Source organism: Ambystoma mexicanum, chromosome 4q (genome assembly GCF_040938575.1).
Source record: "Ambystoma mexicanum isolate Mex_15411 chromosome 4q, UKY_AmexF1_1, whole genome shotgun sequence".
NCBI classification, from domain to species: Eukaryota; Metazoa; Chordata; class Amphibia; order Caudata; family Ambystomatidae; genus Ambystoma; species Ambystoma mexicanum.
Genome location: NC_090928.1, coordinates 413377875 through 413394704, shown reverse-complemented (window position 1 = coordinate 413394704; position 16830 = coordinate 413377875). Strand labels below are relative to the sequence as shown.

The 16830-nt window shown below is 42.7% G+C and overlaps 1 protein-coding gene across 4 annotated transcripts in view; it reads right to left on the bottom strand.

Annotated features, from left to right (window-relative positions):
* LOC138467757 (zinc finger protein 2-like) overlaps window positions 1–16830 on the bottom strand; it is a 1341736-nt gene that overhangs the window by 1059199 nt on the left and 265707 nt on the right. For all 4 annotated transcript variants that reach the window (XM_069607988.1, XM_069607987.1, XM_069607989.1 and 1 more), the window contains exon 3: window positions 1980–2090. In XM_069607988.1, the coding sequence (XP_069464089.1) occupies window positions 1980–2090 (111 nt within the window). The remainder of the gene's footprint in view (window positions 1–1979; window positions 2091–16830) is intronic.

Below are 16830 nucleotides of genomic sequence, written 5' to 3'. Positions count from 1 at the left end.
TACCATCACTGGAAAATGCTTGATAGCACCAGATGTCTTATTTTCCCACCTTCTAGATCAGCATTCCTTTTTGATCCACTGCCCATCATTACTCACCCGCCCCAACTTGCACAATCATTATCCCTCTACCTCAACCCCTTAGTACCAACCCAATCAGTTTCTTTTTCCTATTCGTGCAGCCTGACCCTCACTTTTGCACTTATCTTTTGAGCTTCCACAGACTACGGTCCTCGTTCTCCCAAGCTAGGGTGCAATTTCTCAGATAAGGTACCAGTGCAGTAAAACAACTACTTTGGGGATTTGAACAGTATAAAAGCTTAATAACATAATGTAACATATTTTTGACACCATCATTTAACATTCTGTTCCATGTCCTGAACATGTCTGGGTGTGGTCTTTGTATTTATAGCCACATATTGCAAGTGTCCTGCAGTGGTAGCTGCATGTTTCGGCATTGGAAATCCAGGTGTACATCCCAGACCAACACCTAAAAAAAGGTTCTCTGGAACAATACAACATAAAGGAACACCATCCTGCACTCTATCTATTAAAATCAAAAGTGTTACAGAGACCTTCTAAGCACTGCTCCCTGCACTGATTTCATTATCAGTGCCATAAAAATTATAGGATGAATTCTAGGCATCCCCTCTTAATGCATCACTTGATACACTGGGAGCCATACATGTGGAGTGCACTCTATGGGCAGCTGCATATTGTGACGAATTCAAATGACTAGGTAGATGAGCCCACTACGCTTAACACCCCCTAGGGGACAGGGTAAGTGTGATCCCACTGGAGATGTCTCCCGCTTAGGGGACAGGAAAACCCCAGAGAGGGTCACCATCCCTCCCCAGATATCAACACCTTTATGGGGTATGCAGACGCTAGGTTGTATGAAACAGCTATAATCCCTTTAATAGGCTGACTCTGCTTCTGACCCATGCCCTGTCTAATAACCATAGCATATAAATAAGTATAGATATTTTAATCAACAAACATATCATTTTAAGCACTAATCAATAGTTGTGAACAAACAACATCAGAATTATTTAGAATTAATCAGAATTATTTACAATGCATAAGGGCAATGTAAATTGGCAACAACGCAATTCATATTGATTGAATAAATCAAACACTCCACAAAACATCACTTAACACACATCCTACAACAATCAACGTGCAACAAAGAACGTACAACTGAAACTAACAAAAAATACAAATGATTCAAAGCACGTGGCCCATAGGAGGTGGTTAATTAATTAATGTTTAGTGCGAAAATATGTTTTTTTGATTAAAGTATCTCTAGACTCTTTTTCAGTTTATGTGCTGGTCCCTGAGTCTAGAGGTTAGGGACATCTGCTTTTCAGTGTGCTTAGACTATATCCATGGAAGACAGCAGCAATGCGAGAACCCCTGCGTCCCCAGAGGAGTGTCAGTGTGGGAACCAATCAGGAGAGGGCTTCCGCAAAGCCCACAGAGTTCAATTGCGCCGACGCGTCCACAGGAAAGGTGGTTGGCAAGGGAGAGAGAATATCAGACTTGACTCCTGGCCCATGGTGCGTACTAGGGAAGTGCAGCCAGGCACAGAGGGCGAGTAAACGGAAGAGTCCCGGCCCGCAAGGTAACCGAAAACAAAGTACCAAGAGGGCCGAGGGAAAGCCCTGATGACACGTCACATACCCACACCAACACTCAGCGAGCGGAGGATAGGAACCGCTGGCAGTCCAGTTGACGAGTCACATAAGAGGCTCTGCAGCGTGAGGAGGGCCAAGCAGACTTAGTAACCATTCTAAGGAGCACCACTCAATCCAAGCAGGTACGCAGTGTGTGTGTGTGTGTAGGTGTGTGTGTGTGTGCAGGGGTGTGTGTGTGTGTGTGCAGGGGTGTGTGTGTGTGTGCAGGGGTGTGTGTGTGTGTGCAGGTGTGTGTGAGTGTGTGCAGGTGCGTGTGCGTGTGTGAATTTTGCATGTTAAACTTACCTGGAGAAAGTGTAGCATTTCTTTTCCTGTCAGGTATCTCATGGTTCACGGGACATGGATCTTCATTTTCTTTAGCTTTCAATGAAAATACTGAATCTGCAATCAGAGGACCTGTTGCGCACAGAAAGCAGAAAATATTTTTTTTCTACCGATCCTGTTGTAATGGCTAGAATTACAAAGTATGCTACAAAAAGATAAAAAGTTGCACGATGGGATTGGCATCTGTAACAATTACTTGTGTAATAAATTGGAATACCAGAACTTTCTGATTCAGTGCATCGTAATGGATAGAAGAGGAGGACTACATTCCGAAGATCTTGAAAGGTCTTGTGCATAAGATAGAGTTGAACGCTCAAAGTTACACAGAAACAGACAGATCAATACAAATTACACAGCAGGACTGGGAGACAACTACAATTGTTACAGAAAATACATTTCTAATGCCAGTCCTCAGAAAGATGTGAACTCAACAGTACACTCCGTTACTCAGAAAGCAACACAATCTAAAGTACAGGGACCAGACCAATACTAACTACACTCATTCATTCATTTAGGCTGATCTGCCATAAAAGGACATCTAAAATACAACAGCAAATTCATAAAAATACTAACATTGCTAAAATACTATACAGTTCTGTTAAAGAAAAAGACATCCCATTAATATTACACATTTAAGACAATCATATCAAGATTGTATATAGAGTAGAAATTTGATGGGAAAGGATAAGGTACAGTGTAGATAGGAAACAAAGGTCCATGCAAACGAGGATATGAATATACTAAAGAAACTCCAACACGCATCCAAGTCAATAATACCTCAAACTAACTATTCAGACATTTATCAAAATATAACTGAATAGAATGTCATAAAAGAAGAATGAAGAAGGAAAAATGCATCATTCTAAAGTGCAAATGCTCAGAAGCGCTGTGTTACAGGGCAGATCTCCTTCTGTACAAAACGCGTGTTGTGTCAAAACCTTCAACGGCCCCATGAAGATATAAACATTTAGAAATGGATGGCAAGGAGAGACAATTTCACTGCCTCGCCTAGTCATCAGCGAACTTCAAAATTGGGACTTGTGTGTTTCAGGGTCTTAACTCTTAGCAACCATGCCCTTTAAATATAATGGGCAGTTGCAAAGACTACATAGGGATTTAGTCACTGGCTCAGAATCTCATTGCCATAACAGAATGGTGAATCTCTACCTCCCTCAAAACAGGTCTGAGGTATATACTTCTTAGGCGGATGGGCAGAAATTCATGTTCGATACACTCCAGTTTTGGGTAAAGGAAGGCACAAATTATACCTAGTCTGAAACACAAATATAAAGATTTTTCAAGTGGAGGAAAAATTACGTCCAGATAAGTTTTAAATCCTGCTTGCATCCTGAGTTCAAGATATTCAGAGCCCAACTTCAAATTTGTGGCATCAACTATAAGTAATTCACTGGCTCTCAGAAATGAAGTCGAGAAGGGTCGGTTTCCCATACATTTCTTTTTTTTATTTGTATATGGTGTATAGAAACCTTTACAAAAAGATACACAAGATAAAAACTAAAATGCAGCTTTGATTCAAAGGCACAAATTACTTTTTACATTGGAAGGTAATAAAAAAGAAAACTTAATAAGAATAACATCACATCAATAATTGTAAACGTTGTATTCCCATAATTCAATCGTGTCAAGGCTTTGGAGAGTTTTCTTAACATGCAACACCCATTTCAAACTCTTACCACACTCTAAAGCCAGAAGATGGAGTAATGCCTCCCGGTATTTATCGAGGCAATTTTTTTCTCCATAATCTTCCCCCGAAAAGGGCCGGTTTAGCGATAATCTTAGAAGCAGCCGTAGTACTGTCAAGCTCCAAATAGACCAAAGCCGTAGGAGCACTGCGGTGAGGGGGTGCGATCATGCAGAATCTTTTAAAAAATGTACGTTTATAAGTACTCCACTTAGTAGCATCAGTGTAACCCCACAATTCTGAACCATACGATGCCACAAGCAAGACTTGCTTCTGATATAGGTCCAAAGCTGGGGAGATAGCACCACTTCCATGTTTTATGTAAAAGGTCAGTATCGCTCCACTTACTTTTTCCTGGGTAATGGCAGATTTATTTAACTGCACTACCCAGCCGACAGACTCCTAAAACCTCAACCCCAGGTAGTCGAAATTATCAACCAGCTCAATCGACAGACCCTCCACTTCTTGCCTCAAAAGTTTACATTTCGAGAATTGAGGTTTAAAAACCATTACTTTGGATTCGGCGATGTTCAGGTTGAGTGGCAGCTCAATGCATTTATTCAAAAAAATATAAGGACTTTTTCAAACCTCGTGGTGCTGTGGATATTAGGATTGCGTCATCCACGTAAAATAAGGCGGGATATTTCTCAAATGCCATCTTAGGACAGTCTTGGCAATCTCTCAATTAAACGTCTATAATTTCTTGTATATAAATATTAAAAAGAAGAGGGTCCAAGACGCAGCCTTGTCTGACACCCATATGAACGTCAAAAGATCATGTTGGCTCTCCTCCCAGCATGTAACGTACGCTGGCTTTATTTGATGAGTATAGTTGACGTATGATGGTAACCAGATTGATTGGGGCCTTGCGAGATAAAAGTATCTGCCAAAGGATTTCTCTAGAAACAGAATCAAAGGCGGTCCTTAAATCTAAAAACACCACATATAAATACATTTTGTTAACGACTGTGGGCCTCATTGCAAGTCCGGCGGTAACCGAGCCGGAAAAAACGGAATGAATTACTGCCTCCGAAATTGCCGGAATCACCTGGGCATTACAACCCCGGTGACCCGGTAATTCCGGAGGCGGAATTCCGTAAATCCCTATTCCCATGGAGTCCGATAGGACTCCTTGGGGATGGGGACAATGGAAACACTGGTTCCGTCTATGACGGTGCTGGCGTTTCCATTTCCGTCTGCAGGCGGGTGGCGTTACTCCCGCCAGGTCAGACCACCCGCCTGCAGAACTCTTAATCTGCCAGTCTGGACACAACGGTGGCGGCGGGTTTACCGCCACCGTTGTTTCTGGACCGGCAGGGTCATAATGAGGCCCAGTGTATTTTTGAATAAAAAAAAAATTTAAAAAAAACACACACTGGCTTATCGTAGCTCCATTTTCCCTGAAACCAGCTTGTAAGTCACTAATCGTACATTCCCCTATGTGCCCATTCCTGAAGGTGCTTTCAAGTAATCTTACCCAATAGTTTATCTAGTAGCAAAACTAATGCCTGGAAAATCTCTTCCACCATTTTTATACATTGAAAGACTAGCCGCCGAACTGCCAGGAAGTTGAAATTTTCCCCCTTACATAGTGGCATTAAAGTGTGGGGGCCCAAATGTCCACCTCGTCATCGCAGGTCTATGGGAATACGATCGGAACCTGCAGCTTTACCATTCTTTAAGGAGTTAAGAGCAACAACCACCTCATATATACAGTCACTGACAGGATACCATGAACAGAGGGAAAGACAGGGATACAAGTCAGAGAGTGGGGATCAGAGTCCCAATATAAGTCAGAGAAATACAACCACCAGTTTTTCTCATTAACCCATTAACTGCTGAGGGTTTTCCCTCCCAGTGCTGAGCCCTTTTTTTGATATTTCGGCATATCACATTCAATCCCTTGTGAGAGGTAGGCGATTTTTCCCTTTTTTTCCAATAGGACATGTGTGGACGGAATGGAAGAGGAGCGTAGGAAAGCTGAATGGGAAGACAGAAAGCCATACATTTCTGAAAAGAAGACAAAATTCCAAGTTTAGGAAGGGGCCATTTTTTGCACAGGTCAGGCAACAACTATGTATGAAAAATTCCCATAGTTTGGGAATAAATTGGAAAAATGAAAGAAACAAAAGGTAAGTGCTTGACATGTATTGTATTGACCTGTAAAGTAATGGCTTCTGTGAATATTGAGAAAAGCAATGCACCCCTACATTCCCCCAACCCTTCTAGTTAGGAAATCACACATTTTTTGCAATGTTTCACAAAACAAGCAATACCACAAGCCAAAAACGGAGCCATGGTACACACGCTTTTTATGCCGACGACCTAAACAGGCGTACTTACCATGTGAAAATAAGGAAAACCAATATGGTGAGGAGTGAAAAGTATACATTTTTTGAAATAGCACAGGCAGACCTAAAGCAGCGACTAAATGTAGGTTACATTTGGGAAATGAAAGGGTTGTGTAATGCAGTAGCAAATGTATAAAAACGTTATCCAAACCAAGAGAAAACAACAAATGTCCTACCTTCCCACATTCCCACAGGTGTCCTGACAAAAACAGTACCTCACAAGTGTGGGTGCACCTAGCTGGGCGCTAAGGGAGAAGGCTAAACCACTGGTATCCCAAGGGGTTTCGGGAGAGGACATTTTTAGGATTTTGGTCTTGTGGACAACCTACAGATTTGGGCCTGGGGCGTCACAGCCACCAAGGAAACTACTGGTACATCAAATGCCCTGGGGAAGACTGGATTTGGATTTGTGGACAACCCACAGATTCGGGTTTAGGGCGTCGCAGCCACCAAGGAAAATGGTGATCCCCATGCATTTCTGAAAAGAAGACACCTCTGGGAATCCACAGAGGTCTGACATGCGCAAATCGTCCTGGAGTTTATTACCCACAAGGCCCGGCAAAGTCTTAAATTTAGGGGAAAAAACACAATATGCAGACATTTACCACCAGGAAACCACCGAAACACGCTGCCAACACCACATGTCCTACCTTCCCATATTCCCACAGGTGTCCAAACGAAAGCGGTACCTCATATGTGTGGGTGCACTTGCCTGGGCGCAAAGGGAAAAGGTTAAACCATTGGTATCCCAAGGGGTTTCGGGAGAAGACATTTTTAGGATTCTGGTCTTGTGGACAACCTACAGATTTGGGCCTCTGGTTTTGCAGCCACCAAGGAAAACTGGGAACCCCATGCATTTCATAAAAGAAGACATCCGTGGGAATCCACAGAGGTCTGACTTGTGCGAATCACCCTAGAATGTATTACCCACAAGGACCAGCAAAGTCCCAAATTTAGGGTGGGGAAAAAACACAATTTTCAGACATTTACCACCAGGAAACCACCAAAACACTCCGCCAACAACACATGTCCTACCTTCCCACATTCCCACAGGTGTCCCAATGAAAACGGTACCGCACACGTGCGGGTGCACCTACCTTGGTCGCAAAGGGAAAAGGCTAAACCACTGGTACATCAAACGCTCTGGGGGAAGAATGGATTTGGGCTTCTGCACAACCCACAGATTTGGACCCGGGTTAGTTTGTAACCCACAATTCTGATCTAATAGTGTATTTTTTTAAGCATTTCAACCACCCCGGCTGGCTCTTTGATCCATCAGCCATCGAAAATACCTAGTATGCAGGAACCTCAAAGAGATCTCACATCCAGATAAGGTGCCAAGCAGACCTGCAACGGGGGAAGGCACTTGAATCTCTGTGTTGAAGTCAGCCACACTGACCAGAATGTTGTACTTCGCCTGTCACAAGATCGTTCTTTAGATATGAGGCCTTCCTATTATTTTCAACATGTTTGCACATCACTGTTCATCTGATCATCATAATAGATATATTCTTAGCAACATTTTTCATTTTTGTGAAATGCACATGCCTCTCGACAATGCAGTTTCCGTGTTAGAAAACCCTGCTTTTCATGTAGCATCAATTCCTTTGTTGTTTTTGTGGCCTTCTAAGTCCATGCAAAGCCCTTTTGAATCAATGTCTTTCTTCTTTCCCGCAGCATTTTTTAATTAATGTGGCAAACTGAAAGTGGAAGGCTGCTGTTCATTTTGTCCTTCTCAATGGGCATTTTTCAGGTTATAATGTTACCTGTGTTACTTAATTTTCAGGGTGCACAGCATTTTGATGTGTGTCAGTTTCAATGACCTATGCCACTTGTGAGAAACCTGAAGGTGTCTGACCCGCTAGTCCCCGGGAATCTGTCATCCAGGTGGCCAGGACACGGCCATCGCTTTTGGATCCAGTTTGTGGGGGTGGACCAGTGAGGGAGGATAGCCTGGATGAGTGGCCCTTAGGGGGGGGAAGTGGGACACTGCAGGGTGAGACGCTGTTTCCTCTTCCCAATAAGACCTTTTCACCATCCTATTGTAATTGTAATTGGTTATTTAGAACGTGCTTAATATCCAGAGGTTTCCAAGCGCAGACCCGGGGATCAAACCTGTGTTGTTCTGCGTCATCTTGCTTCCACAGAGAGTGTGCTGCGTGATACCTAGGAATTCAACACCCACTGCCTTTTTCGACACAAACTCTTTCTCACGGACAGTTCACCATGAGCGATAACGGACTAACACCAGACCTGTATACTTGGCATGTCCCAACACCATGGACAGGTAAGGTCAGGCAGTTACAGATTATTACACACACCCGACTTCTATCATGCTTCCCCACACGGGTAAAAGGCGGAACACGAGAGAACACTCTGAGCGAGGCAAACCGCACGAGGAAACAGAAGTTCCAAGATGGCAGTTTAGTACAAGGAGAAAGGCGTTGAGACGAGAGAGAGTCGCAAGGAGGGAAGTACATGTGACCTCTAAAGACCGTTACTTTCATGAGTCTTGCCCAAGCACTTTATGGTTGTTGTGTTATTCACACTTTGTTAGATTCAAATGTAGCTCAGACTTTCCATTTGCCATTTTGCTCCCACTTTGCTGCTCCCCTCGGCTGCTCACTTGCAGAAAACTCTCTCTCATAATTTCACAAACCAGCATTGCTTTACAATTGTCCTTTAACTATTCAGAGTCTTTTGAACACATACTTCCTTAGACGTGACCACTCTGAAACGTTTAACCTTAGAACTTTGTTGGCCTTGCATTTGTCTATTTCATCATTTGGTTTTCATCTGAGGCTTTTGAGAACGTGCTGCCTGCAAGCGTCCACTCCAATACAATGTAGCTTCACTAACATTCATACGCGCACAGGGTTTCTCTCATTCATTGCCACTCAATGGTTGCCTAACGGCTTTTTCTCAGTTTCTTGATTTGCACGGTCAGGAACTCACTACCTGTCAGCAAACACCCCATGTCTGCTGGTTCCAGTCAGGGACAGCCTACTTCCACGGCTCCCTTCTCTCACGCTCTCCAGCTCCCTGGAGACACGGCTCCCTCGTCACGCATTGACACTCTGCAAAACAATTACTTCCTCCAACGTCTCGGCGTCCTGTTCTCCTCCTGTTGCTCGCTGGCTGTGCTGGCCTTGCTGCTCCTCTCTCAGCCCACTGGTTTCACGCTCTTTTTGCTGTTTGTGGACTCCATCTTTTATACACCCTGGAGCCTCTAACAGGCTGCAGGTGTGACATCACAGGCTCAATTGCCTGACCACAATCAATCCAATTAACAGGACATGCCTGACCTTTGGCTCTATAGCCTTCATGTTGTCTCTTCTTCATCCCAGTACTATAGTGGTGTCTCCCATAGGTAATGTGATTGAAATTGGGTACTCCCTATTTTTTGATATCGGGGGGTCAACACTATCAAATGGGAGAATAGTATATCGAAAACGATGGAATTTGTCACCAACTTTTTTCCTTTCTCTCAAAGAGAGGCTGTTTATAAAAAATTAAAGATGAAACAGCTGACTCTTTAGACAATGGTGCATTATATTATGCAGGAATGATCATGGCTATTGATGCGAGATCTTTATTCCTTGAAATTGTTAATTAGTAGTAATTCACCAACAGTTGTTCAAACTGTTTTTTCCCCTGTTCTGAACCTTTGATTGTTTGATTTTTTTCATATTCTTTTGTATTTAGACTGATGGTATGGGTATTGTTGCACATGAGAATGTAAGTATTCTGCACAGTTTTGATTATTTTTTAGAAGAATGTGTATAGGACCAAACTGGAGGTTTATTTTAGCTTCGTAGGAAATCTATTAAAATAAATGAAGATGCCAAACTGATACATTAGAGTGGTGGATTTAACAATCTTATAGTAAATTAGATTGTCATTGATCTGACCTGTAGATACTCGGGGACAAAAAGGAAGGGGTAGTCGTCCTATAGGTAACGTGCATTACTCTTGGGGTTAGCTTCTTCTACTCAGTACTTGTTCTAACTTCAGTGGGAAAAGTAGATGGACAGCAATATCGTACAAAGGCTGAGGGAGGGTAAGCTAAGTTCCAGTCAGGTGTGAAAAACAAGAGGGTGTTTCACTGGCTAGACCCCAGGAATCCCTTGCTCATGTGGCCAGGGTACGGCCATCGCCTTCGGATCCAGACCCTGGGGGTGGATAAGTGCAGGAGGATCACATAGGTGAGAGATCCTCAGGGAGTGGGGGAGGAACGCCTGATGGTTAGACATGGTATCCCCCTTTCCAAATACCCCTATCCCATCCTATTTTATAGGATATTCCAACTTCCCAGACCCCCCCTTCCTACACAAACACTGAACCAAGGAAGAGGAGGTCTAAGGGTGAAAGGAGTACCACCCATGCAATACATTGGACATGGCCAACTAATAAAATCAGGCAGGATCAGGCACTTGACCTTAATTACATACACCTGGTACCGAATGGCTCTCCCCACATGGTTAAAAGGTGGAACATTGAGAGACACTGTGGACAAGGCGATGCACGAGAAGGAGCAGTTCTTCCAGGGTGACGGCAGAGCACAGCGACAGTCTGAGGGACGGGACCGAGCTATGGAAAAACCTTGCACACCCCAGCGAGAGACTGTGACCTCTGAAGGGCCTTGATGGTTGTGCAAGGAATCCCAGCCAGAGGGAAGAGACAAACGGTGTTTCAAAGATATCAGCCACCATCCCGGGTGGACGGCAGAGTTGAGAGGTGCAGTGGCAGTTGTGCTATCAGCCTTGACTTCAGGAACAAAGCCACGAAAGACAAAAATGAATTAACACAGCCAGTGAGTTGATGAAAGCAAAGTCTAGTCTGTGTTAAATGAAACTTGACGGCAACAGTATCCGACGAATGAAGGTTGCGCGTGTGCCGATAAGACGTGAAAGAAAGCAAAGCATTGTAAAGAACTGTAAATTAAAGATACAAAGTAATCGAGTGATCAGGCGAAAGAAGATTGCCCAATTGAAAGTCTCTGAAATGTCCGATGCCGTAGAAACGTCAGGAAGAGAAAGAACCTGAGATGCAAGATCTTTTGTTAAGTTTCATCCCGGCAGAGGGAAACCTGGATGCGAGAGATATCTTTGAACTTTAAAATAAGTACTGTGCTTGAAACTACATTTACCAAGAGGACTTGGTGTAGGAGAGAAAAAGTTACGTTTGTGGAAAGAAGGTCAAAGTGGTCATGCCGAGGTAAGAGGAGCTTTGCAGTTTTGAAAGTCTTGGACAGCGGAAGGAAAGGAGGCTTGAACACGACAGTAGAAGCATGTGAAGGTGTGATTGAAGCTTGGGGAAGAGGATGCCCACAAATTGTGATTGAAAGTTTGAGCTCGGTGGAGGGAAACTTGTACGGAATTGTGGTAACCAGAAGGAAACAAACTTGAATTGTATTAAAAGCTAAAACGTGACCGGAGCTGGAATGAGAGAAAGTCGAGAGGTCCAGCAGATAAACTAGTGACTTTTCATCGAAGGCCAAGTGGGCCCTGGTCTACGAAACAGACTGGATCCTTGTGTCCGAAGCCAGAGTGTGTCGCAAGGTCCAAGTGTGCCACCTTACCCCATGCTACAAAACGTGGGGAAGGGAGTTTACTCAGCCATACTGACATTTGTTTTGAACACTGACTTTCTTTTTTTGCATTACACATTCCCTTTTCAAATGTATTGTATTAGAAAGAGGGCAGGCATTAGGTTTATTAGTATAGGCCATTTTATTTTGACTAAGGACTTACTAGGACTGTATTTTCTTTTTTGTTTGATGGTTGGGGATACTCCCATCTTAGTGATAGGGCAAGATAGGAGTTTTCCAACCCCTTTTAAACCACAAATAAAGGTTTTGAAACTTGCAGCTCTTGTGTCAGTCTCTACTTGTGATACCATGCCTCCTCACACAGGAAAGGGAGGACACTGTCTCGTGCTCTGGCACCCTTCTCCCGTTGGACCCTCCCTCGATAGTCCCTCCCCACGGTCAGTATCGAAAAGCGATGGCCCTCCCCTGGCCACCTGAAAAGAAGATCCCCAGGGAGTAGGTGTGAGAGTGACTTCTCACATAACCTACCTCTATGCAGGTTCGATTGGGGTACTTCACAGGGGAACCTTGAAAGGTAGTCCATGTTAGGGAGAATTCTCATAAATGGCTAAATTCCCTCATCTACTGAGTCCCTCAGCAGCTTTGCTGGATTTCTAGGATTTATTTTTTTCACCTGTTAAGAGTGTGAGCCTTTTTACCACTCTTAAACGTGTTTTGCTCTGTGTGTTTTCACTTTTTGTGTGTTCACCTACTCCATGAGCACCACTTTTTTTGTGTGTTACACAGCACCTTCAGTGCAGTGACACAGGGTTGTCTTTTAGACTTCCCACTGACTCAATTTTTCTGGGGCTGACTACTGTCCCCCAGAAAAGGGTAACGTTGCCATTAACTTTACTTTAGTCACTTTAAACCCCAGACCCAGTACACACTATATTACATGGAGTATTGGAAAGGGTTAACTCTTATCCCTTTTTGTCTGTGTCTCTTGGAGCATTGTTTCGCTCCCTTTACATTAAGACTTGGCTGATGGCAGTGGCATCTACCCTATCTTTTCCCCCGCGATTATCTTATATAAAACGTGGTATTGTTTTAGGCTATCATATTAGCCTCAACCATAAACCCGCTTGACCAAATACATTTTATTTTGGCTCCGGCTGGGTTTATTCGCCATTTCTTTTTGTTAAAGTCTTTCTCGTGTTTTTCTCTGCGCGTCAAACCGGGGTTGATTCCTTTGTTTGCTGTCTTTTCGTGGGCTTCTGCACAGAAGCCCTCCTTAAAGCTCCTGAAAGTCTAGTTAGGCAGGATGCGAGGGAGGGATCTTCAGACCCCTGCCATGTGTTTCCTTGGTAACCCAAGTCACACTCTTGTCTGATTGGCTAAGGGGGCTGGCCTTGCCAAATTTGGCCAAATTTGCTGTACAGAGCTACAGTGGGCCTGATAGCCAGGAAGGTCGGACCCTGCTTGGGTTTTAAGGAGCGCACCTTTTATTCGTTGTTTTGCTCTGCTGCTGGCTTCTTCCCTGGGTGGCGCAGGACCCTCCAGTCTTCCTACTTCATGTCAGTCCGACAGTTGCTTCAGGAACCGTGAACCTGCAGGAACCACCAGGAACGTCCGCCGCAGCTACAGCTCCCTCTCCGTTTTAAGGTACTGTGCAAATCCGGTTGTCCATTTCGTTCAACCGCGGTGAAAGCGTTTGAAATCTTTCTCCAATCCGAGGGCTTGTCCTCCTCTTCTCTTTGAACTAACTTTTCTATCAACCAACCTCGTCTGGAATCTGTGCCAAGAACTTTACTGCGAACTACCCTGAACTGTGTGATCTTGAGCAAAAGACTTTTGACCCATTGACTTTGGCCTTAAGCCTTTTCTAGCTGATCTCCTCATTGTACTCTCTCTTGTTCAAATTGCCCTGAGTACTTACTTGATGGTTTGATTTAATTCCTGATAACTTTGTCTTTTCCTCCCTTTTAAATTGCTGGAGTGCCATTTTGCTCCCACTTCATTTTGTGAGCTTAACTTGTCTGGAATTTAAGGGAAGTGGTGTGGTGTATTTATGATTGTGATTTTTGACTTGCTTATAATAGTGAAATGTTATACAACTGTTGAGTAAATAAATATATATTCTTTTACTTAGAAACCTTGAGTCAGTGTTTGCCTGAATCATAGTAATTGCTGTCCTTTGTGTAAATATTTGATACTGCTTACTTACTCTTGAGATAAGTCTGGCTGCTCTGCTATTGCTACCACTTTAACTGTGTAGTACAGGCTTGTACCAAAGTTGAAATTGTACTGTCACTGGTCGTCTTAATTGTGTGTGGTGTTCCCAAAGGGTAATGCATATTATTCTGCCTAACACACATTGCCTTGTTCTCGCCCCTTTTGATGTTCCACTGAGAAACAGTATGGTTAAAGGTCCAAGAACCACCGCATAACATAAGGGTTTGACTCCTTCCTCTGGCTTATCCATATAACGCTTACCTGGACTCCACAGGAGCGTAATGTTCCCTGAACCTGTTGATCTGCTATACTGATGCTTAAAGGGGTTTTTCTCCTGTCAGGAAATAGAAGTAATAAGAAAGGAGGTACTGTAATTGATAAGAATGGTGAAAACTACTAGAAATCTATGTCTATCTTTCACCCAGAAAATGACTCCCCTCTATTTCTAAGACCCACACTCTTCTCACCTGTGTTTTGTGTTTAGGGAGCTCTACATCCTGCTATCATACAGGGGCGTGCTGATGTTGAGGTTCTGAAAACTAAGATTGTTAAGGATTTCAATCAGGCGACACACACCTTGGTCTCGGCCTAGTATGTAGCGCACAACTGAGATGCTTTTCTCCTTATTTTATGCAGATTCAATTTGAGATGGTACACAACTCTTATCACACCCCCTTTTCAAATACCTTGGGTCACAGTGGAACATGAACCAGGCTGTTTGGTGAAATACAATATTTATTTTAAAATTCAAAAGAAAAATCATACAATTCTTAAAATGGGTCAGCAATCACTAAATGGGGGTGATAATTACAATGATAATGTAAGCAATGCACTTGGTTTACCCTTCAAGAGGAACATATACAAAACACCAGGGAATAGGAGCACTTTTTGATTTAGGAAAGATAGCACCCAAGTTAGGGTTTCCCCCTATAATGTTCCCTCATCCCACGAATAATCAATATATGGATATAAAGAAGCAGCAGGTAATCAAGAATAAGATGCAGGAAACGGAATCAAAATCCGACCTTTCCTCCCCAATAAGAGGGAAAAACGGATTTTAAACCCCTTGCAATGTTATGAAAAAACACTTGGAAATGGACAAATAAATAATTAATGTGTGTTAAAAACCTTGAAACAAATACAATTCCTCACTAAAGCAACAATGCAAAGATACTAACAATCACAAACAATGGATTACCAAGAGCATACAATTTGAAAAACGAGTGGAAAGTTTAAAACGGATTGCAGCCAAATGACACGTGTAAAAGTTGCATTTCCTTTCCTTTCAATTTTCTCAAACGGTTGCTTTAAAAAACTTGAGAAATATTGCAAATCGTGATGCGGTTTTTAGTCTAGGGAACAGAGGTACATCACAGGGATGTTACAGAAGTTAAAGAATGGGGGTAGCTGCAGTTTTATTTTTTATTTTATTGGTTTACTACAAACCTTTAAAATACAAAGAAAATATAAATTATGCAATAAATAAGTTCCATAAATCCATAACCAACACAAAAGAGTAAGATCAGTCCGCAAACTTTGAACATTTAAAACGACGGATGTTCGTCTGTAAAATAAAATGTATCTAGGTCATCTCCGTTACAGCACATAAAGAGGCGATTACTTTTTCCAGAAAGAAAGTTAGTGCTATTGTTAACTTCCGATCTTTTTCGTCAAACAAGACTTGTCACCAGTCATCTAGTGATAGAGATGAACTAGTTTGAATAAAATGACCAAAGTGCTTTGTGCTTCACTAGTCAGACTTGGACACAGCATTACCAGATGTTTAAGTGATTCTTCACTGGCATTGCACAATCTACAGAGTGCCGTAGGAGCAGCAGTATCTGCCCATAGATTTAGGCGCTCTCGAGTCTGAAAAAGGTTCAAATGAAATTTCATGTACAGTTTCCTTCGGTGTTGATCCTGGAACTTTATCAAGTAATTTTGAATTTCATTGAGAGCTCTTTTCTGCATCGGGGCGTTTTTCATGAAACAATGTTTACGACTCTGTTCGCCAGTCAGAATCCAGTCCTGGTTCCAAATTTCCTTTTTAACAAGGTTCCTATTAGTTTGTAGGGCTACTAAGTCTGTTTCAAGTTCTGTTATTTTTTCAGATCGCTCGACCCACATTGAGAGGATAGAACAGGACCCTATTTTTTTAGCATGATTTAACATCTCATTTTGTAAAGATGAGGCCAATGAAACTTTACGATAGATGGTGAGAGTTTGCCAACACACTTTTGCATTATGAGAAGTCAAACTGAGTTCAAAACGAATGCAGGCCGTTGGAGTTCCCTTAGGTAAACAAAGAACACGAGACCAGAACATGTTTTCTAGACTGTCCCAAGTTTCGTACGAGCATCCTAAGGCACATTCCGTGCCATACATAAGTGCAGGTACGGCTTTTTGTTTATAAAAATGGAGTGCTGGCAAGACTGAATATTTGCCATATTTTTTATTAAGCCATGTAGCTTGAATTGCAAGCTTTTTGCATTTCGTTTTGAGATTATTCACCCACGGAGCATCATTTATATTGGAGTTAAAGAGAGTCCCCCAAGTATTTAATTTCAGATGTACATGCCAACATTTTCTCTCCTAGGTACCACTTAAATTTTTGTCTATCTAATCTATTCAAGCCTCGCAGATTTTTGATTACAATGATCTCCGACTTGGTGGTTGGTATTCACAACCAGTGCAATTTGCTTCATATAGATTTCAAGTGCATTTAGACTACGCTGCAGGCCAATCAGAGTCGAGTCCATCAAAATTAGATCATCAGCGTAAATCATATGGCCAATGTGAACGCCATTGATTTTGGGGGGAAATGACACAGCTTTTTTTAGGCTTAAATGAACATCTGATATAAAAAGGTTGAAGACTATCGCAGTCAAAGGACAGCCCTGCTTGACCCCACCGAACGTCTGAATGGCAGATGAGAGCCTTCCCCTTTTATCAAGTCCAATACGGATGTTGGTATTAGTATGTAGGTCTTTAATA